Source organism: Phoca vitulina, unplaced genomic scaffold (assembly GCF_004348235.1).
Source record: "Phoca vitulina isolate PV1807 unplaced genomic scaffold, GSC_HSeal_1.0 scaffold25, whole genome shotgun sequence".
Lineage (NCBI taxonomy): Eukaryota > Metazoa > Chordata > Mammalia > Carnivora > Phocidae > Phoca > Phoca vitulina.
In genome coordinates this window covers 17,885,209-17,908,689 of record NW_022589728.1, presented here as the reverse complement: position 1 = coordinate 17,908,689, position 23,481 = coordinate 17,885,209, and the positions used below count along the sequence as shown (strand labels likewise).

Sequence of the window (23,481 nt, the reverse complement as noted above, 5' to 3'; positions counted from 1 at the left end):
AAACACCATGCCACGTGAGCACTGACAGGAAAACTAGCAACTTAGGAGCTATCCTGTAAGGAACTGTTGCAGAAGTGTCCCTGCTGGTCTCCAGTCCCTTCTCATATGGCTGTAGGCACTGAGAAGCTGCCTAAAATGTTGCCCTAACATCTATAGGTTCAGCATCCAAACTCACCCTCCTCTATAACTTTCAGTAATGGTGGCTCCTACACCTGCCCATCCAGCTGTGGGCAAAGGCTTGCTTGGTGGAGGTGGCTGTCCAGGCTGCAAAATTAGGTTGTAGAAGTAATATCCAGCCAGGAGTCTGCGATGCAGGCTGAGGTCCAAAGCCACTACTTGACAGAACTGCCCAGGTGGGGCCCCAAGCAAAGAATTTTAAACCCCTATAAAACATTCAGCAAAGACTTTATATAGAGAGAAATTCTTTGGTAAAGTGACTATAAGCACAATTTGTTTCGCAAGGTTTAGATTTTTATACCGTGTTTCTTTGAGGCAAATATATTTTGTACTGGATTTTGTATGAATTTCCTAGACTTTCAGTGTTTAAAGGAAAGATGATGTGTCTTTTACTGATTCAGTTGTTTAATTACATGCTTTCATGTGTATTCTTTCTGGCAACAAGATCATCAACCTGCCCCCTGCAGCACTAAGCCTAGTGCTTTGCAGCCAGGACTCAATATAAAATGACTGAGAGAAAAAACAGGGGGGGAACCCCACAAAACACAAAAATCAATAGCAAATTAGAACATGTTCATAAACAAGGCACGTGACTGCTTTACGAATGCTGTTTATAAATGCTCTATAATTATTATTATCTATAAAAACAGCAGCAGTAGCTGTTGTTAGAAGAGAAATATATAGCAGCTTCCTTTTTTTCTGGTAACTGGTTCTTCTGTTGTGTGTGAAGGGGTCGATTCCAGATACCCTTACTCTAAATTGGGATGTCCAATACCACTAGTTTTATACGCACTGAACTACGTGAGAGAGTAGAAGACTAAGCAAATATAGCGTACTAGGAATGGGAGACCCTTCGTTTTTGGAGCATTTTCCGCTCTCTTCGGTCCATTACAAACTAGATTAAACATTTGCATACTCAGTGAATGGCTCTAGGTGAAGTCCTCGTGAGCCTTGAAAGCCTCTACGGAGTTCCAAACGGCCCCCCCCCCAATAGGAACTTACGTTGCGGCACTCCACCGCAGGCCGAGATGCCAGACCTCCCGGCGCCGCCACAGTTGGGCGAGACGCTGGGACCGCAACCCCGACCACCCGCTCTAGCTCTCAGCGGGCTCTCCGCCGCCGGGCGAACGCCCCCACCCCGGGCAAGGGCGGGGCCAAGACCCGGAAGAGGCGGGGCCCGGAGCGCCAAACGCCCAGCGGAAGAAGCTGTGCTTTCTTTTCCGCGCGGACACCGAAGGATGAGGGTGCGTGGAGCACCGTCGGCCAGGCGGGCCGGGCGGCGGGGTGTGCGGGCCAGTCGCTGGGCTCTTCGAGGTGGGAGTCCTCGCGGTCTTACTGAGTTCCCCCTGTTCCTGCCGGGAGCTTGATTCCATTCCGGAACCCATGCCCGCCTCGGGCCTTCTGCCCTTGGGTGCCCGCGCCCTGGGCCTCCGACCCTTGCCCGAGCGCAGCCGAGTGGTCTGCACGGCCGCGAGGTCTGCGTGGGAGGCAACCGTCCCCTTCCTCTCCCCCCTCCCCCCGCCCCAGTTGACGGGGCCGGAGCTTACTTCCGGGTCGTTGGTTCAGTCGCATTTTTTTTGAGTAACCAGCCGCGACTCTTAACCTGACCCTTCTCCTTAAGTAGACCCTGGCTTCAACTCTTCTAAGCTCAAAAATAATAAAGGGCCTTCTCAGATTCAGGTGGTTCCGAGGCGGTTGGAGGGTACGGCGGGTGGGTTTGGTGCTCCTCCCCGCCCTTTTCCGAAGCCGTTTTATATCCCCAGCAAAGCCTTGAGTGCGGCCTAGAAGGTTTTAAGGTCCCCTAAATGGGTTGCGTATTTAGCCCTAGTAAGGGAGCATTTTGTAAAATGGGGAAGGGATTATCTCTAGGATGTTAAGACAACCTTTACTTAACTGTACTTTGTGATTGGCTTTTAAACTTGTTAACAGCAGTTTAGTAACAGTTCTGGTAGGGATTTAGTAGAGTTAATTTGTCGCATTTGTGAGTCTTCCTTTGTAAATATGCTCTGAGTGGTATTGAAGTTGGAGAACAATATGTACTGTATAGATTCCCGCCCCCCCCCACCCCCAGGCCATAAATGCCTGCTCTACCCTTAGATGTTTGCGTTTATATAGAGATGTGTATTTCTGAACATAATACGGAAGAAACTGGTCAACAGCTGGGAGACTGGAAAAAAAACACTGCCTATTCAAAAACAAGTTATTAATGAATACTTCACCGATGAGACTTGGTGTAATCCTGTGGTTTTTTTGTTCCCTCCCCCAAATATGTTGCTGACGACAAGGCAACTGTAATGGCTGAAAGTAGGTTTTAGATTTTTTGGGTTTTATTTATTTATTTGACAGAGACACAGCGAGAGAGGGAACACAAGCAGGGGGCAGTGGGAGAGGGAGAAGCAGGCATCCCTCCGAGCAGGGAGCCCAATGCGGGGCTCGATCCCAGGACCCGGGGATCGTGACCTGAGCCGAAGCAGACGCTTAACGACTGAGCCACCCAGGCGCCCCTGAAAATAGTGTATATTTGGTATTAGTCATTATTTTGAGGCCTGAGGGGCTTGAATCCTGTTTTTATTGGTAAATATTGGGATTTTTTTTTTTTAATTTTACAAACTAAATGTTTGGTAAAATATGTAGGTAATTCCTGAAGCATAATAAATACAGAGCCCACCAAACCATTTAAGAACGGTGATTTTATCAGTACAGTGGCATCTCATTTCTTCCGTGTCCCATTCTCCTGCCTTCCATCCTGAGGTGCCTATCATCTGGGCTTTTGTATCCATGTCTCTTAGCTTTTTGAGCTAAGTGGGATGGATAGCAGTTTTATTCCAAATAATGTACCCCTAAACATGCTTGTAGGCTTTACAGAAATGGGATTATGCATGTAGTTTTCAGTAGTTCCCATCAATCTCATTACTGAAATTTTCCAGTTGGAATTATTCGTAACTAATAGTTTGTGTTCCTGATATTGATTATGTGAAATTATTTCCAGACTTGAAAATGATAAATTGTTTCGCGGGGTCCAACATTTGATGTGTCTTCATAAATCATTTCCAGTAGCTGTCTGATTCAGTGATTTATTCTCCTGGGGTGCTGCGGGATATGATCTGTGGCCCTGGCCATTCCCTTTGCACTACCTAAGTGTGCTTTCAGGCAACCTGGGACTTAATAATTCCACAAGACTGTCCAATAATGATGCCAACATAATGTATCTGCTCTAAAACTATATTAGATTTGCCATTGTGATGCTTTAGTTGGAGGTCTGCACATTTGTTTTTATATACCTAACCTTTAACCTGATTCATACCGCATCCTTGTCAAGCTCGGAGACAGAAAAGCAATGGCTAGAGTACTCATTAAGACCATCATGTCTTAAAATCGATACTGCCCCAGTAAAGAACATCATATGTATCCACTGTTTTTCCTATTCATGCTAATAAACCCATTTCCAGCTTGGAAAGATCATTTATGGAATTATTAGGGCCTAAACAGTCAAAAGTACTAATATGCTCAAATCATCATAGACATTTTAAGTTTGGGGTTTATCTGCTTTGACTACCAAAAAAAGAATTAAGCAGAAAGTACTTTGTTCATTAGAGATGTGTTAAACAATAGAAAAATTTTTCCAGTATATGGCCTTAATGTTTAGTTTTTATTAAAAAGTTAGTTGGGAGTCAGGAAGGTTGCAAATATTATGTTTATGGTTCCTGATGAGAAGGAAAAAGTCTTATTGGACCATTCCTACATAAAAGATGCCAAACAGATGCAAGTACAAATGAGAATTTTAAATATTTTAATTTCCAGGTGCAGTAGAGCCTATGAGGTGAAGATGAATGACGGTTGTCCTGATGTTTTCCAGAAACTGCTCACAGGATGGCTCTGATAAAACCACTAGGAGCACAACTGCATGTAATGAGGTACCAAAAGTTAATGTTGTGCTTTTTTATGTATTTGTGGTACTGTTCGTGAAGAGCAGTACCAAAAATGTTTAATACATTTTTGACATAGGGTAAAAACTGGCACAATGATGACTTAAATTACTTTTTGCCGTTTACCCAGCTGAGGGTTTCTTTGAAGAAATAATTTTAAGACTGAGATGCCAGTAACCTATATTGTTTATGTTAATTACACAAGTATAATGCAATTTTTAATTAAAATGGGTGAAATGTTCTTTTCAGCATATAGGTAGCTGCAGATGAATATTCAAGTGCAAAACTGTCGTTAAAATTCATTGCCTCAAGTAAGTAATTATGATTTGTCAAGTAATCACAGCTATTAATAATTCAAAAGTATCTGAAACTCCAGAGGGCTAGGGCCATTTCCTGTTAAAATTGCCTATGTGTGTCAGGAGTATGATTTCTTTTTGATTTTTGACTATGGAATGGTTTTCACTGTTGGTTTCTAATTTTTTTTTTTTCCTAGAGGCATGCAATTGGAAGGAAAAAAGAATTGGTCAAGAAGACATGAAACAGATGAAGATTAATATTTTATTTAACATTGATCACCTCACAATAAATTATGTAGAAAAATACATGTTTGAGTACTTGTAATTGCTAGGCAAGTAAAGTCTATTATCTTTAAAAAATATCAAATGTTTAAACAGTTCCATTTTCATAATCACTAGTCAGACTTGGTTTGGTTTTGTTTTTTAAGATTTTATATATTTATTTGACAGAGATAGAGCAGGAACACAAGCAGGGGGATTGGGAGAGGGAGAAGCAGGCTTCCCACTGATCAGGGAGCCTGATGTGGGGCTCGATCCCAGGACCCTGGGATCAGTGACCTGAGCTGAAGGCAGACGCTTAACGACTGAGCCACCCAGGCGCCCCATCAGACTTGTTTTTAACATACTTTAAGTATAGTATGTTCTTGTCAATAACTAGCTCATTTGTGAACCGATGCCCTTTCTTGCCTTAGGGGATTTCAGCAAACTAGATTACCATGGAGGTATACCTAAAAAATAAGTATTTGGAATCTCCTAAACACCTTAATGAATTCTCTCTTACAAGTAAAGATTTCACCTGTGACCTACAGTTTGTTTAAAATTTAAATCTTATTTTATTCTTTCTTTTTTTACCTTTGAATAAAAAAGTAATCCTGGGGTGCCTAGATGGTGCAGTTAGTTGGGTATCTGACACTTGGTTTCTGCTCAGGTTGTGAGATGAAGCCCATCGTCAGGCTCTGCACTGAGCGTTTGAGTATGCTTAGGTTTCTTTCCTCTCCCTCTGCTCCCCCTCCCTCGCTCGCTCTCATGAATAAATCTTAAATGATAATAAAAAAATTTTTTAAACAGTTGCTCTGGGAAAAAAAGTAATTCTGGTCCTAGTACAAATAATGTTACCTGAAGGAAAATAGTGACTGGACAGTCCAGTCTGTCCAGGACTTGAGGATTTACAAGAATTCTAAAACTAGGGGCTGCCTGGGTGGCTCAGTCGGTTAAGTGTCTGCCTTCAGTTCAGGTTATGATCCTAGGGTCCTGGGATGGAGCTGCTCTCTGCTCAGCGGGGAGTCTGCTGCTCCCTCTCACCTTTTGTGCTCTCTCTCAAATCTTAAAGAAAAAATTCTAAAACTGAATTCCTAACTGGAGACTTAGGTAAATCTTGCTTTTCCCCTGTTGAGTCCCACAACATATAATACCTGCCTTTATCCAAGTTAAAATTTCACTATGGCAAGTAAAACAGTACAAAACCTATACAGCAACAAAGAAGCCACAAAATAAGGTCTTGACTAGCATTATAGAACTGTAATAAGTAAATTGTTTTTAAAAAACTAGCTTTGCTTTCTGAATGCAAGTGTCTGGGACTAGTGAATATTCACTATTTTTGAATGATAGTCAAAGGTCCATAGAGAGATGGTTAAGCTCCATGAGGTACCAGTTTCTAAAGAATCAGCATGGTAGTATCTGGGTAAAATAGGTGGCAATTTTGTGATGACATTTTCCTTTTAGTAAGATTTATTTTAGAATTTCTCTCAAGCTTTGGAAAATGAAAAGGATTTGGGGATTTTACAAGTTAAGTATATTTTCTCACAGTCTTATAAATTCTCCCCAACCCACCCCCTGCCCCACCTTTCAGAGTAGATCTTTTCCCTCCAAAAACAACTGGGTTTGCAAATTGGTTTCTTCACCTTTTGGTACCTTTCCTGTAACCAATTAGGTTTAAAGAGCCAATTCTTGCTCTTTGATTTGATTTAAATTCCTTTTTTTTTTTTCCATTTAACCTGGCTTAGAAAATGGGAAATATACAAGCTTTCCCTTACTCCATAATTAGGGCTTCCAAAATGATATAATGGACATAACACTATATAATAAAGTATGAAAGCTCCTTAAATTTGAGACTTCTGTTAAAAGAAATTGCTGTTACCATTTGTCAGGTTCACAGGTGCAAGAAAAATGGTTTTAAATGATTATTTGTAGGTAAATGTTCTCATTTAAAGTGTTGTTGCCATCTTGTGACAAATAGTGGGAACTACACAAAAGTGATATTTTACATTGCTTAGTTTGTAAATCTTTCATCCTGAGACCATATTTCATACATTCAGGATAGCGTTCTAACATACTGCTGTACACAGTACTACCTGAAGCATTACTTCAAAATCACATTTAACTTAAATATGAAGAAAATAGTGTCCTCAGATTGGCTATTCATCACTAGTGAAAAGAGTTGTCCCAGGTCCATATGTGGCAATAAACTGTTGGAGCTGCTGTTGGCACTGAGTCAAATAGATATCCCTTTGCTCTAAATATTCTTCGTTATACAATTCAAATGGAAATACTGCATTTGGAGCAACACAAAATACAGTGGCCCCTAAGTAAAGAAGGAAAAAAGTAAATGAGAATTCCTTAAAATGCTAAATGTGTGGGGCGCCTGGGTGGCTCAGTCGTTAAGCATCTGCCTTCGGCTCAGGTCATGATCCCGGGGTCCTGGGATCAAGCCCTACATCGGGCTCTCTGCTCCGCGGGAAGCCTGCTTCTCCCTCTCCTGCTCCCCCTGCTTGTGTTCCCTCTCTCGCTGTGTCTCTCTCTGTCAAATAAATAAAATCTTAAAAAAAAAAATGCTAAATGTGAAATCACATTTTCAACAAAATAGTAGGTTTTAAAATTAAGTTCTGACTTATCTAATAGGACTTTTTTTTTTAAAAAAGATTTTGTCAGAGAGCACAAGCAGGGGGAGTGGCAGGCAGAGGGAGAAGCAGGCTCCCTGCTGAGCAAGGAGCCTGATGTGGGACTCCATCCCAGGACCTCGGGATCGAGCTGGGATCATGACCCGAGCTGAAGGCAGACACCTAACCGACTGACTAAGGCATCCCTTAATAGAATATTAATAATCATTTAAAGCTGACCTGTTTTTGAGACTCATGAGACAGTTTTGGTACATGCACAAACTTAACCAGCACCAAGAAGAAATATGTTGATTACATTTTAAAGTTTTGAAACTACAGAAATTTGTTATCTCTTGACATAATCATTACAGTTTGGAACCTGAATAGTGATGTGAGGAGGTTGGAAGTAGTAGGGAGAGAAGGTATTAGAAGGTAGGGAAACACTTTGATAAAGGTTAAATGGATGATTGAAGATAAAGACATCATTGTATGTTTCATTGTTGATTCAATGAATGAGCACCTACACTGTGACTGGCCAGGTGTACAGTTGCTAGCCAAGCAGACAGTGCCTTCCTAGATCTGTCTGTCCTCAGTAAATACTTACATAGCCTCAGACTTCTGTCACTGCTCCCTTTATTACTCCCTTTATCTTACCTGAATCTTTGCTGTCCCTTGAGAACACTGCCTTCTTCCCTGTGGCTCTCTCAGGTGAAGCTGCTTTTTCTCAAAACACCTCATACCTTAGTATCACAAGACCGAGACAGTGCCTAACTTGCTGCCCCCTTGCAGCTACCAGACCATTCTCACCCCTGCTTTCCTCTGAATAAAAATCTTTCCTCTAATGCCCAGTGCCCCCTAGGCTTATTACTTATTACCCTTTCCCTTCCATGGTAAAGTCATCAACCAGTTCTCAGCGCATGGCTCACAATCTTCCTCTCTTCCCTAATACCTTGCCATTCAGTGATATCCATGTGAATTACTCGTTTAATTCCAGACCTCCCTGTCTTGACCTTTTCCCTTCTACCTCCACTATGCATAGTAAGGTCACAGGAAACTGGTATCACCAAAAACTTAAAAGCCATTAGTTCAAATGTCCCCTTTCCCTACACTACCTACTTCCAGCTTCTAGGTCTTTTATCTCCCAGGCTTCTAATCAGCTTCCTTCAATTCACTTTCCTTTTCTAACCTATTTAAGAATCTCTCCCAAGCCAGTCCCCCAACTCCCTTGCCCCCTGCAACACTCTGTCACACTCACCTATCAAAACCTCAACTCTGCATGAGCCCAGCCGTTTGCTTTATGCCTGCGCTCGGGCTGCTAGACAGAAAATCACCTAATTGGCATTTCTTGGTTTCACTTTAAATGAATCAGAAACCTCAAATGGATGGGCACTTGAACTGCCAGACAACCCTGCTGGGTTTGTCTAGCACAACTGTTCTTCTGTCCCCCACAACGTGACTATTATATTCCATTCTCTCCTCAAACGTTTTGTTTTTAGCTGATGACCTTGTGTAGAGTATAGGACCAAATCTACAAACCTGATTCTGTATCCATTTGTCTTCCCTCCTATAAAATGAACTGACTTTTCTATTAGAGGCCAATACCTACACGTGTGCTCTGGATCCCATCCTCTCTCACCTTTTAAAGGATTTTACTCCTTTGATCTTCCCCTGATTCTGTAGTATCATTAGTTTACTCTCTGTTGCACATCATAAGATCTATCTATTCTTAAAAAAAAAAAAAAAAAATCCTCGGGAGCCTGTTAAACGGTTAAGCGTCGCCTTTGACTCAGGTCATGATCCCAGGGTCCTGGGATCAAGTCCAGCATCAGACTCCCTGCTCAGCAGGGAGTCTGCTTCTCCCTCTCCCTCTACTGCTGCTGCTCTCTCTCCCTCCCTTTTCCTCCCTCCCTCTCTCTCTATCAAATAAAATCTTCTTAAAAAAATCCTTTCTTGCACCACACATCCTTCTCTAATACCCTATTTTTCTTCCCCATCTTTATAGTCAAACATCTCAAAGTTGTCTATGTGTGCTATTTCCATATCCTCACTTCTTATCCCACCCAAATCCCACTCCACTGAAGTAGCTCTGATCACCGACACCTATATTCCCTAGGTTGCCAAATCTTATCTTTTATAACTACACGTGATTTTCTTTCTACATTTTAGCTGCTACTTCTCAGTAGCAGCTCTCCTTTGTTAGTTCCTCCTCCTCAACCCCATTTCTAAATATTGGAATTCTTCAAGGGCCATCCTTGGAGTTCTTAGTATAGTCTCTCTCTAGGTGATTTCAGGTGATTTCATCCATTCCATGGCTATGAGTACCATCTCTGTGCTGATGGTTCCCAAATTAAGTTTCTAAATTAGAACTCTCATCTAAACAATTCTTGTATCTGTCTATTGGTATCTCTGTAGGATGCCTCAAACTTATATCTATCATTTGGTTTTTCTCCCAACCCTTTTTCTCTTTTTTTGCTAGTCTTGGCAAATGACACCATGATCCACTCAGTTGCTCAAGGCAGAAGCTTGGGAGTTTTCCTTAATTCTTCCCTCTGCCCCAGCTTCTAAATCTAGTTCATGAGCCAACCTATTGGTTTTTGTATCCAAGAAAAATGTCCCTGAGTAGGGATCAACTTCCTGCTGTTATTTTTTTTTCCCTTTTTTTCCAATTTCTTATTATGTTTAAAGTAACATTTAAGGAGGTTTAACATTGTTTTTTGCTTAAGACTTAAAAATCTTTTTGGGGCACCTGGGTGGCTCAGTCGTTACGCGTCTGCCTTTGGCTCAGGTCATGATCCCAGGGTCCTGGGATCGAGCCCCACATTGGGCTCCCTGCTTGGCGGGAAGCCTGCTTCTCCCTCTCCCACTCCCCTTGCTTGTGTTCCCTCTCTCGCTGTGTCTCTCTCTGTCAAATAAATAAAATATTTTTTTAAAAAAGCATTTTTTTATTTTTTTAAAAGATTTTATTTATTCATCTGAGACGCAGAGACAGAGAGAGAGAGAGAATGAACAGGGGGAGAGCAGAGGGAGAGGGAGAAGCAGGCTCCCCGCTGAGCCAGGAGCCCAATGTGGGGCTCGATCCCAGGACCCTGGGATCATGACCTGAGCTGAAGGCAGAGGCTTAACCATCTGAGCCACCCAGGCGCCCCAAAAGCATTCTTGATAAAAACTAACACACATTTTTTTAATGTACTATAACGAAAACTTGCTGCCTATTTTACTATGGTATGCCATCAAAATTGTTAAGACACAACAAGAGCGGTGCCTGGGTGGCTCAGTCGGTTAAGCGTCTGCCTTCAGCTCAGGTCATGATCCCAGGGTCCTGGGATCAAGCCCTGAATGGAGCCCTGCATAGGGTTCCGTGCTCAGTGGAGAGTCTGCTGCTCCCTCTCCCTCTGCTCCTCCCCTCCTCCTCTGCTCTCTCTCTCAAATAAATAAAATCTTAAAAAAAAAAAAGACACAACTAGATATCAATAAGAAGACAAAAATGTGTGTCTTTGAACTTAAAAACTATGGTATTATTAAGGACTCCTGTGGTAGAATATGGCAATTTTCACTTGGTAATCATTTTGTCAAGACTTTCTTGAAGCATTTAAGAAAGCATTTGCTGAGGAAAATAAAACTCTGTGAAGACTTTTTTCCCTTTAGTTACTTTTTGTTTTCATAATGAATTTGTTAGGTATACTGATTTTTTTTTTTTAAGATATTATTTATTTATTTGACAGAGAGAGACACAGCGAGAGAGGGAACACAAGCAGGGGGAGTGGGAGAGGGAGAAGCAGGCTTCCCCCGGAGCAGGGAGCCCGATGCGGGGCTCAATCCCAGGACCCTGGGATCATGACCTGAGCCGAAGGCAGACGCTTAATGACTGAGCCACCCAGGCGCCCCTGATTTTTTTTTTAGTTTACTTTTTTTTAATTTATTTTTATTTTATTATGTTATGTTAATCACCATACATTACATCATTAGTTTTTGATGTAGTGTTCCATGATTCATTGTTTGCGTATAACACCCTGTGCTCCATGCAATACGTGCCCTCTTTAATACCCATCACCAGGCTAACCCATCCCCCCGCCCCCTCCCCTCTAGAACTCTCAGTTTGTTTCTCAGAGTCCATAGTCTCTCATGGTTCATCTCCCCCTCCTATTTCCCCCCCTTCATATTGATTTTTAAGTCTTTTTTTTTTAAAGATTTTATTTATTTATTTGAGAGAGAGAGAGACAAAGAGCAAGAGAGAGCAAGCACAAACCAGGGTTGGGGGCAGGCAGAGGGAGAGGAAGAAGCAGAGAGCCCGATGTGGGGCTTGATCCCAGGACCCCAAGATCATGACCTGAGCCAAAGGCAGACACTTAACGACTGAGCCACCCAGGCGCCCCAAAAAGAATGCTTTTAAGTACAGAATAAGAAGAACGTAAAAGATAGGGACATATGGCTGGCTCAGTCAGTAGAACATGGACTCTTGACCTCAGGGTTGTAAGTTTGAGACCCACACTGGGTGTAGAGATTATTTAAAAAAAATAAAATAAAATCTTAAAAAAAGAAGAAGAATATAAATAATAAAGCAAATTAAAAATAAAAATATTTTTATATCATTCCTCTTATTTAGTATTGGTTGGGAACCAATGTTTATCTCTTTTAGTACATAAAATTAATTCAGGATGATAATTAACTTTTTCTGGGGATCATGAACCTGTAAGACATACTTAATAAAACTTACCATTCATTTCTGTAAGCATAAAGGTGTAAAGCACATACATACAAAAATTTTTACAGAATTTAGAGATTCATGAGCCCCTAGAAACTCTCTCAGTATTCATGAATCCCAGGTTAAGAATGCTTGATTTAGATAATTATAGAACAAAGTTCTAATGTTCTAATGAATCTTTGCAAAAAGTTATTACCATATAAATTGAATTTAAGACAAATTTAAGCACTGAATGTATACACACAGAAAAGTCAGTGTTAATACAATACATCCTTTAAGTCCCAAGGTTGGGACCAAAGTTTGGTTTCAAGGATGGTAATATTTTATCAAAATTAATGTCTCATCCAATTCAACAAAGACCTTTGTGAGCATAACTCTCTTTACTCTTACTCTAAGAGCCCTTTTATGTATTTATTAACAAAACCATAATAAACTCATATTCATTTCAAATAATTAAATGCTATAGTCACATGATTAGTATAGCTAGCAATTCAGAAAGGTGGTGATGCCAGATGATCACATTTTCTTTGGCTATGTGCCTAACTCCATTGAGGGGGGCTGCTTGAAAATTAAATGTTGCATGTTATTTTAAAAGGAAGATGAATTTAAAATCACTTCATGTGTTGAATTAAGTACATGTTTTTTCAGAATTCTATAAGTGTTGCAAAAGTTTAAATATCCAAGCAATCATGCACCATAAGGAACTTAACAGATGATACTACCTATAAACAATCAGTAAGTGTTCAAATTCAAACAGGCCTTACCTGATAAAAATTTATTATTCTTTAAAATAATACTTAAAATATATATAACATTTTATTTTAACAGACTAAGAATATTTAAATATAATTATTTATAGTGACCACTGACAAATTTGGGGCGCCTGGGTGACTCAGCCGTTAAGCGTCTGCCTTCGGCTCAGGTCATGATCCCAGGGTCCTGGGATCGAGCCCTCCATCGGGCTCCCTGCTCCGCGGGAAGCCTGCTTCTCCCTCTCCCACTCCCCCTGCTTGTGTTCCTGCTCTCGCTATCTCTCTCTCTCTGTCAAATAAATAAATAAAATCTTAAAAAAAAAAAAAAAAACAAATTAATAGATTACCATATTTCAGTGTGAGAGATGTTTCAAATAATAAGGCTGCAATTAGTGCATCTTCTTTAAGCACTTTATTCCTTAAGTTCAGTCGAGCATGGGATTCAGCTAGGGAAACTCTGAAAAAGAAAACTGATGCTAATCAAAATATGTTGATATTATAAAGATAATATATATTTTGGCAGGAACAAACCAAGACATATGTGTACATAAGCCATACCTTAAAGATCAGCATATTTTTACTTAAAAAAAATTCAGTTTCTTTTCAAAGCATGTTTTTCCTACCAAGTTCAATAGACTATTCCAGAACAAGCAAATATCCTGACTTGTTATCAAAGACTTGGTTTCCACCCTGACTTGTCTTTATTTTTATTATTCTACACCCTCTTCCCCAAGTTCTGTTCAGATAAATACATAGTTGGGAAAATTAACGTAACTAAATATCTCTTATAGATATCTTTGGTGTTTTCTTCCAGTTCTTCATCTATTTAAAGTCCTCATAGAATCTTGAAATTTTAGTTTTGGAAGAGACCTTAAAGTTCAGACTCCCATCAGATAACTGAATTTTCTCTACAATGTCTCAGGCTACTTATTGTCCAGTCTCTTTTGAACTTTTCCTAGGGCTCACTAGGAAGCCAGTCCTTTATCTTTTATTTTTAAACTAACTTTTGATTACCTAAAAAATCTCCCTCAAGCTCTCATTTGGCATATGTAATGTATTTGAATGACTGCTGAACTTGGAAATCAGAAAACCTGGGCTAAGTCTTTAGAATTTACTAGCTGTGTGACTTCTTATTTACTTTCTGGGATTTTTTTGAAGCTCAGGTATAAAATGGGAACAATAATAATTCACAGTTATTATGATTTCAAATAAAGCATTTGAAAATTTTGGGACTCACACACAAAGATTATATAAATTTAAGCTGAAATTGGTTTCACTGAAATTTCTACCCACTGGTCCCTTGTTCTGTTTTCTGAGATTATAAAACAAGCCTAATACTTCTTAAATATGACAGCTCTTCAAATATTCAAAGAAAAATTTCCTAATTGCCCTACATTTTCTTTTCTCTAAGATAAAATATTCCTAGCTCTTTTAATATGTCATGAGACATCATCTTCAGGCCCTTCACCATTCTGGCTACTTTCCTCATGACCAGATTTGGTTAATATTCTTTTTCAGTACAGTACTACCGGTGTGATTTAACCAGCAATGTAGAGGTGAGGCAGAACAAGCATTTTTTTTTTTACTCTAGATACTATATTCTATTAACACAACCTGAATTCACAGTATTATTAAGAGCCATATTAAATTGTTTACCCATATTAAACATAAAAAGAATGAAACCTCAAGTTTTTTTCATATTAAGACATCAACCTTTTCTTATCCATTCATACTTGGTTAGACCAAGATCATCCTTTGAGTCTATGGAGATCTCTCCAGAGTTGTTTATTTTCAAATTTGACTATAATGTTCCTGATGTCCTCACCTAAGCTCCTTCTAAAAATGTTGACCCCAAATGAATATGTATAAAGCTTTTCAGGGCAAGAAAAGAGTACCATTCAGCTCTACTCTAGAAAAGCAAGGATGGTGTTATTAGGTACCTGTCTATAGAAGAAGCAGGAGAAAAATTTAAAGTTTATGACTCTTCTGAGTTCATTTACTTTGTTATTTCCTAAACTCCATCTCCACTTCTAGTGTTTATTTCTACAATGGGAAGAAGTAGAGTTATCACATTAAATTTAATTCTGCTTTATTTTTGGATCAATATAGTCAAATGTAAACTAAGGGGGCGCCTAGGTGGCTCAGTTGTTAAGCATCTGCCTTCTGCTCAGGTTGAGCCCCGCCGCACCGGGCTCCCTGCGTCGGGCTCCCTGCTTGGTGGGAAGCCTGCTTCTCCCTCTCCCCCTGCTTGTGTTCCCTCTCTAACTGTGTCTCTCTCTGTCAGATAAATGAATAAAATCTTAAAAAAAAAACACAAAAAAACAAATTAAACTGAGATATGAGTTTAAATATCTTTTTGCTACAGAGAAAAAAATAAGAAAATAGGATTTTCAAGGCTTTGACTATTTGAGTATTGATTCGATTATTTTATTTTATTGTTTAAAAAAAATTTTTTTTAAGTAGGCTCCATGTCCAATGTGGGTTTGAACTCATGACCCCAAGAACAAGAGTTGCATGGTTCACCAACTGAGCCAGCCAGGCATCCCTGATTTGAATATTTTAAATATTCCTTCAGAAAATGGGAAACATAACAAAATTCCGTTCACCATTTTAAAACATCACAGTTGACTTCTACCTTATCTTATCTTCAGCACTTTTTTTCAGGTCTATGAAGATAAATATACAGCTAGGAAAGTTAACTAAATATATTTATCTTTTGTAGACCTCTATCTGACATTTCCTGCCAGTCCTTCACTTATTTTATATTGCAGTTATAACAAGATATTTATTTATTTAATGGATTATTTTACCTCTGGTCCTACTTCATGATTTGTTTGAAATTACACATTAATTTAGAAGTAATGGTTTATCAATAGGGGACTGTTTTTTTTTTCCTTTTTTTTTTTAAAGATTTTTATTTATTTATTTGACAGAGAGAGACACAGCGAGAGAGGGAACACAAGCAGGGGGAGAGGGAGAGGGAGAAGCAGACTCCCTGCTGAGCAGGGAGCCCGATGCGGGGCTCGATCCCAGGACCCTGGGATCATGACCTGAGCCGAAGGCAGACGCTCAACGACTGAGCCACCCAGGCGCCCCAATAGGGGACTGTTTAAATTATGGTACAGCCACACTGGAACACAGTAAAACTATAATGCAGCTATTAAAACAGAATAAGGTAATTCCTTATGTTCTGATAGTATTATAATATAATATGTAAACCATGCATGATTCCACTTGGGCAAAAGGAAAAGATCTATCCATATGAATATATATTTATATTTAGATCTTTCTCAACTTACAATGGGTTTACATCCCAATAAACCCACTGTAAACTAAAAATATCATGTCAAAAATGTATTTAATACACCTAACCTACCAAACATAGCTTACCCTAGCCTACCTTAAAAGTGCTGAAAACACATTAGCCTACAGTTGGGCAAAATCATCTAAACAAAGCCAATTTTATAATGAAGTGTTGACTATCTCACATATTTTATTGAATACTGCACTGAAAGTGAAGCACAGAATGGCTGCATGGATACAGAATGGTGTCTGTGTACCAGTTGTTTACCCTTTTAATCTCGTGGCTGACTGGGAGCTGCAGCCCATTGTCCGGTAGGAGAGAGTACCTACTGCATATTGCTAGCTGGGAAAAAGATAGAAATTCAAAATTCAAAGTATGATTTCTACCGAACATGTACATTTTCACACTATTATGAAGTTGAAAAATCTTAAGTCGATCAATCCTAAGTCGGGGACCGTCTATACATATAATATGTTTAAGTAACATATTCATCTAAAAAGCATATTCAAATAAAGTATGTATTTAATATACATCATATATTTAAATTACATTTGTTTGTACATGCTAGTATTTGAATGGATAAGTTTTGGAAAAAAACACAAAAACTGTTAACAGTGATTATCTCTCTAGAGAGTGGGACAGCAATGGGTAGAGTTAGCTGGACACCTTACTCATTATTTTGGACTTTTACTGTGTCCATCCTTTACTTTTATAATAAAAATTAGTTTTTAAAAATAACTTTTCAAAGAACAATAATAGATGAGTCTATTGAAGTATTTAAAAGTACAGGGAACAATGTACTTAAAAAGAATTTTTTCTAGGTTCAACTAAAAAATACCTGGAATATAAAAAAGCCGTATTTTAAAAAACAATCATTTGCATTTGAAATCAGTGCACTTTACTTAGACACATTTTATACAGAGGTTCCAATACAAAAATAATTTCATGAAAACAAATATTGGAGGTTCAAATGATGTAACAATATAACAAAAGGAATTGTTATATCACCTTAAAATCTTTTGGAGTAAGGTAAATTATAAACCAACCAACTAGCAATCAAAGAAAGAAAGAAACAAGTGAAACATAAACAAATTAATTAAACACATCATTTAAAAGTCAATACTGGCTTTAAAATTTTAGATTGAATACCTACAAGTATTTTAATGCAGATGCTGACAGTTTTGATCCACTTATAGAATCTGTTCTGACTCTTCGACTTGCTAGATAATAGCCATGAATCATTCTTTCTGCCTCCAAACTGAATTCTACATTCAAATTCTTTGCAAAAGCCAGCAGCTAAATTAAAAGTGTGAAAAATTTAAGAAATTCAAACTTTATTATAAAATCTATATTACAAAAATCCAAAGTTTGCATATTTTATTTACATCAAAGTTGATTAAATATCTGGGACCATCTCAAAGTCATTGAGCACTTTAAATCATCGTATTATACTTGTAAATATTGTTAAAGTTTAGCCAGAGTAACCTCTTCCTCCCTCTTAGTGCAGAAATGTTCTGTGCAATGTATTTGAATGAGGATCAAGGCTTTGCTTCCAGTGGAGTAAAGGCTCACTTAGATCCTTTCAGTGGGAGAGAGGCTTCCCCCAGCAGCTCATTTCCCTTTGAACAGCTTTAATTCTTTGACTATTTATTTCCTTAAAACTTTCTCTCATGGGCCATAGAGCTACCTGCCTTCACGTTACTTCTTTTCCTTCCTTTTAAAGAACACAGCTGAACGCTAGCAATGTGGGAGGCACTGTGTTAACCACTATGAAGGTGGGCCTTGGAGATTAAGACTTCCAGGAAAGAACAAGCCTTCAACATAATGATTAGCACTGTCTTCTCTGAGCTTTGTGCTTTTTTTCTTTCTGAGGATTCCCAGTCCCTTAAATCCTTAATTTGTGACATCATTTCCAGACTTTTCACTACCCTGTTTGTTTTCTGCTTTTTCAACTTAGAATCGAAAGGAAAATTTAATCATAATAAGGTTGCTATTAACTATATTTTAAATACAACTTTTTATTTTTTATTTTTTTAAAGATTTATTTATTTATTTGACACAGAGAGAACGAGAGAGACAGAGAGACAGAGAGCAAGCACAAGCGGGGGGACGGCAGGCAGGGGAGAAGCAGGCAGGGGAGAAGCAGGCTCCCCACTGAGCAAGGAGCCCGATGTGGGGCTCGATGTGGGGCTCAATCCCAGGATCCTGGGATCATGACCTGTGCTGAAGGCAGACACTTAATGGACTGAGCTACCCAGGCGCCCCCTAAATACAACCTTTTAAAGGATCTGGATATGTCCTGTATTAGGTATGTCCTGTCTTCTTTATTCTCCTTACACTCCACAGTTCCCTCTAGACCTTAAGAACTGGATAATAATATTATTAATAATCTCAGTAGCCCTCTCTAGGTTTTATCCTATGGAGTCACAGTAATGTGCCACCTATCTCCCCCTTCAGGAAAGGATTTGCTACCAGCTCCTGGGAGTGCTGTCAGCATTGGCCTCTAGGTATCAACCTCTTTAGGGAATGCCTCAAGACAGCCCATATCAAATGACTGAGGTAGAAGTGGGGCAAGTGTTACCAAAAAAGTCTATTTCTGTCCAAAGCAAAACAATTCTGGTGGGTCTCTTTAACTCCAGAGCTCATTGTAGGGCTATCTTTGGGCCTGCATCATAGGTTGACTCCTTTCTCTGCTCAATCCTGTTTCCTTCTCCCTTCCACAGGTATTAATAGAAGAGCTAGAAGAGCACTCCTGAATAAACAATGGCACACTAAATTCATCTTGGTCAGCCTCCTGGAGAGCCCAGGCTCTGATACACTACATCCAATTTGTTTTGTGTAATGGACAGATTTATCTTCTGGAGAAATCATTTTCGCTGTTTCACAACTCTAATAAAGTCCAACTGTTCTCTACAGTCTGAGGAATCAACTATAAATTTTTTTGCCTGAGTTTCAAGGCTTATTGTAAATTTGCCAAATCCTAATCCCAATGACTCTAATTTTTGCTCCAGTCAGCTATGTCTTCTCATAGTTTTCCATGTATATTCATTTCTACTTCTGTCTTTGCTCCTACTTTCATTCCTGTTTAGGATGTCCATCCTTCCTGTCATCTAAATCTTACCTTTTCTTGAGGCTCAACTAAGGTCTCACCTTTTTTTTTTTTTTTAAGATTTTATTTATTTGGCAGAGAGACACACAGCGAGAGAGGGAACAGAAGCAGGGGAGTGGGAGAGGGAGAAGCAGGCTTCCCGCCGAGCAGGGAGCCCGATGTGAGGCTCAATCCCAGGACCCTGAGATCATGCCCTAAGCTGAAGGCAGATGCTTAACCAACTGAGCCACCCAGGTGCCCCAAAATCTCACCTCCTTGAAGTCTTCCCAACTCTTGCATTCTACTTGACATCTTCCTTCCTGAATTCCTAAAATACTTAGAGTTAGCACCACCTAGGTTAGCACTTAAACTGTCCCTTAATGGTTTCTTGTATCTTATTTTTATCTCAATTAAATGAAAAACTATTTAAAGAAGATTTATTTTTCTGTGAGAACATAAAAGAGCAGAAGTAGGCTCATATATATATATAGGATTCAGTAAATAATAAATCCCAAGGGGTTTTGTTTGTTTTTCAGAGAAAAACTGGGCAAAAATTTCTCTAGGTCATTAGTGTGTCAGTATATTTAGTACCCTAATTCCTAGAGATTAACTACTTTTTCTTATATATTAAAACAAACAGAAGTGCCTGGGTGGGGCTCAGTCGGTTAAGCGTCTGACTCTTGATTTCGGCTCAGGTCATGATCTCAAGGTTGTGAGACTGAGCTCCATGTTGGGCTCTGTATTGGTCATGGAGCCTGCTTAGGATTCTCTCTCTTGGGGCACCGGGGTGACTCAGTTGGTTAAGTTCCTGCCTTTGGCTCAGGTCATGATCTCAGGGTCCTGGGATTGAGCCCCACATTGGGCTCTCTGCTCAGCAGGGAGCCTGCTGCTCCCTCTGCCTGCCTCTCCCCCCTGCTTGTGTTCCCTCTTTCTCTCTGTCAAATAAATAAATAAAATCTTAAAAAAAAAAAATTCTTTAAAAAAAAAAAATTCTCTCCCTCTGCTCCTCCCCCAAATATAAATAATAAAAAATAAATAAATAAAACAAAAATACCTGATTTACCATATTCTTTTTCTGTTCTAAGCTATGTGAATAAACAATGCTCATAATTCCGTTTTAAGTCCACCTCACTTTTCCTTTTACCCATGCAGTCTACCTACAAGGAAGGCAGGTATGAAAAAAAAATTTTTAATGACTCATAGATTCCCACTCCCAGTATTCCTGCCCTTTATCTATCCTATCTAGGTACTTTAACTCTACTGTGGATAGATTTCTCAATAGTCAATATTACAAGGGTGTCACTTGTAAATACTTGTGTACCTTTAATAGCTACAAAAATCATTACTAATTTATATCACCTACTCTCAGGTTCTCTGAACATGCTGCCCATGTTTTCATGGCAGGACACTGAAATGGGTTAGTGAGTCATGACAGGTATTCTCTAAAGTCAGAACTCTGAAGGCATTTATATAAAGTAAATCCCTTTGAATAATCTGTAAAATGTAAATAACTGTATACCTGTACAGCCTCTCATCATAATTTTCCATAGAAATATTCTATTGGTTTTCTTTTTATTGAGATTTTTTAAAGCTATTTGGACAGAGGTGCAAAGAATTAACTCAACATTTTAATATTTATGTCCTTATGCAGTTTTTTATTTAATTATAATCCTAAATATTTTCTATACAACGTCCTTAAAATATTTAAAGGCTGAAAGTGACTTGGAATAAAAGAAATCTAAATAAAGAAAACTGAGAGCTCAAGTGAGTTCTATTTCAATTGAGAAACATTAGCACAAGTATGCTTGGTACTCATTTTTCCTACCTGTACCTTTTCAAAATCTTCAGTTGTGAACTTCTTAGAAGCTACATAAAGCTGCCCTTCAGGATCAATGGCTTTCTTTAAAGTATGTTGCACAGTAGAAAGAAGTGGGTAGCAAGGAGATGATTCATTGCAGCTAATCAATAATCCAAATGCCTCTAGGAGATTAGCTGGAATCAAACTGCAATCCTACATCAAATGAAAATGTAAAAGACAAACATTAAATTCTGGCATTTCCACAAACACTTTAGAAATAATTATAAATTAAGTATTGTTTATAATTATTTAAATTATTAACATATTTATATTATTAAAATATTTTATTATATTAAATTATATAACTATTTTTGTTTTATTATTTGTTACTACTAATTATTATTTAAAGTGATTCCTGAGTATCATGGGAACTTAATATGACCAATTTTTTGAATGCTCTTTATTATTTTCTTACACATTATTCATTAAAGCCTACTCTACTGCCTATTCAAATAATAATTTCTAGTAAACAGACACCCGCTTTGCATGACTAAAAAAATGAAAATTTTCAAACAATTGCATCATTATTTAGTTCTAGTACCCGATTAAAGATAGAAATGGGTTAATAAAACATTAAGAACAACAAAAACATTGAGATTAAAATCTGTGATTAAATTCCCTGAACAACATTCTAAAAATAAAATATACATATACCTTACCATCTGACCAATTAGAGTGTTGGTTTTCGGCATATTCTTCCTTGAAGATGAATCCATATCAACAAAAGACCAAAAACTGCACTGAACTGGAAAAGTCATTTGTTGATTAACATCATCCCCAAACTTCTTTCCTGGGATGTATACTGTGATGCTTCTGCTTTCCACAACTAAGTCAAAAGACATTATGCATTTACTATTTAGGTTCATTTTGGTCTATATATCCACAAATTAATAACAGATATTATTATATAGAATTTTACTCTCTAAATGTTGGACAGTAAAGACACAAGTAAATTTGGTTGTTTTGTAAGATGTGGCTAAATTAGAGGATCTGCCATAAAAAGAACAAGAAAAATATTTGAACGTTTATGTGTCCCATGACTTAATGAGAACAACAGTCTAAAGCATATAGCTGGAATTATGGTCAGTGTCTGGGTGGAATAGGCAGAGGGTTAAGAGACTGGTCATGTAAGTCATGCTTACAAGGGGGGCTGAAATTAAGCAATGTTCTTTTATGTGGAAAAAAAGAAAGCAGGACATGCATGTAAGAGTGAAAGAGGGTAAGACTTAGAGAAAATATAAACTACAATGACTAGGGGAAAATATATCTCAAATCCAACATGTTGAAAACCAAATTCATCATTTCTTCTCCTCAAATGACTCTGTGTGCATTACTCACAATTAGGGGTATCACTATTCAACTACTTAAAACCCAAATAAAAAATGTAGAAGCAACAAAATCTCCTTTCTATCCATCCTTCACCCCTTATAACCATTCAATCTATAGATTCAATCCAATTCCTAGGATTCTATCTTTCAAGTATTTCTCAAATTAGTCTTCTCTTCATTCATGATAACAGAGTCTTTTGTCTATATTTATCTTTCTCTTGGGTCATAAGATAAATATATATTTTTAACTCTATAGAAAGGCCAGAGCAGTTTTCAAAATGGTTGTACTATGTTATACTCTCATCAAAAATATATAGGAATTCCAGTTTTTCCACACCCTTGGTAATGTTTGTTGTCAATTTTTTAAATTTTTGCCATTCTAGTAGCCAGGGCCAGCTACTTATTATGTGGGCCCAGTGTAAACTAAAAGTTAATCAAACACAAGGGAAAAGCTGCTGTTAAATGTACTAATATATAAAGCTTTTTCCTTTAAAAATATTTTATTACTGGGGCACCGGGGTGGCTCAGTCAGTTAAGCGTCTGCCTTCGTCTCAGGTCACAATCTCCAGGTCCTGGGAACCGAGCCCCACATCAGGCTCCCTGCTCTGCAGGGAATCTGCTTCTCTCTCTCTCTCTCTCTCCCTCTGTCCCTCCTCACTGCTTGTTCTCTCTCTCTCAAGTAAATAAATAAAATCTTTAAAAAAAATATTTTATTACTTATGAAATGTAATAGGACTGATGTGGAGAAATTAGAATCTTCATCCTTTACTGATCGGAATGCAAAATTGCATAGCCACTGTGGAAAACGGTTTGGTGGTTCCTCATTAGGTTAAACATAGAATTACCTTATAATCCAGCAATTCCACTTCTAGGTATATACCCAAGAGTTGAAAGTAGGGACTCAAACAGATACCTGGACTCCAATGTTCAGAGCAACATTATTCACAATAGCCAAAAGATGGAAACAACCTAAGTGTCCCTCAACAAATGAATGAACTTTTTTTTAAAGTGGTATATATATAAAATGGAATCTTATTTAACAATAAGAGATTCTTGAATAGACAAATTCATAAAGACAGAAAGTAGAATAGAGTTTACCAGGGGCTGGAGGTAGGCGGGAATAGGGAGTTATTGTATAATAGGTACAGAGTTTCTTTTTTTCTTAAAGATTTTA

General features: G+C 38.4%; 1 protein-coding gene, 1 long non-coding RNA gene and 1 other non-coding gene across 4 annotated transcripts in view; 2 read left to right on the top strand and 1 right to left on the bottom strand.

Annotated features, from left to right (window-relative positions):
- The first annotated feature begins 1,321 nt into the window (after positions 1-1,321).
- On the top strand, positions 1,322-4,705 carry LOC116643091. Of its 2 annotated transcripts, none has more exons than XR_004301485.1 (4): positions 1,322-1,421; positions 3,979-4,091; positions 4,353-4,414; positions 4,597-4,705. It is a non-coding gene; the product is annotated as an uncharacterized LOC116643091 (long non-coding RNA). The 2 variants fall into 2 exon arrangements; XR_004301484.1 differs by having other exon boundaries at positions 1,386-1,491.
- LOC116643281 lies at positions 4,190-4,278 on the top strand. Its single transcript, XR_004301510.1, has one exon. It is a non-coding gene; the product is annotated as a small nucleolar RNA SNORD87 (small nucleolar RNA).
- A 988-nt stretch (positions 4,706-5,693) lies between the features above and the next one.
- Positions 5,694-23,481, bottom strand: part of MCMDC2 (minichromosome maintenance domain containing 2) — a 32,549-nt gene continuing 14,761 nt past the window's right edge. Inside the window, exons 10-14 of the mRNA XM_032421846.1 lie at positions 21,639-21,805; positions 20,953-21,132; positions 17,187-17,329; positions 13,077-13,186; positions 5,694-6,980 (exon numbers count right to left, since the gene is read on the bottom strand). Coding sequence (XP_032277737.1) covers positions 6,814-6,980; positions 13,077-13,186; positions 17,187-17,329; positions 20,953-21,132; positions 21,639-21,805 — 767 coding nt within the window. The 3' untranslated portion in view covers positions 5,694-6,813. The remainder of the gene's footprint in view (positions 6,981-13,076; positions 13,187-17,186; positions 17,330-20,952; positions 21,133-21,638; positions 21,806-23,481) is intronic.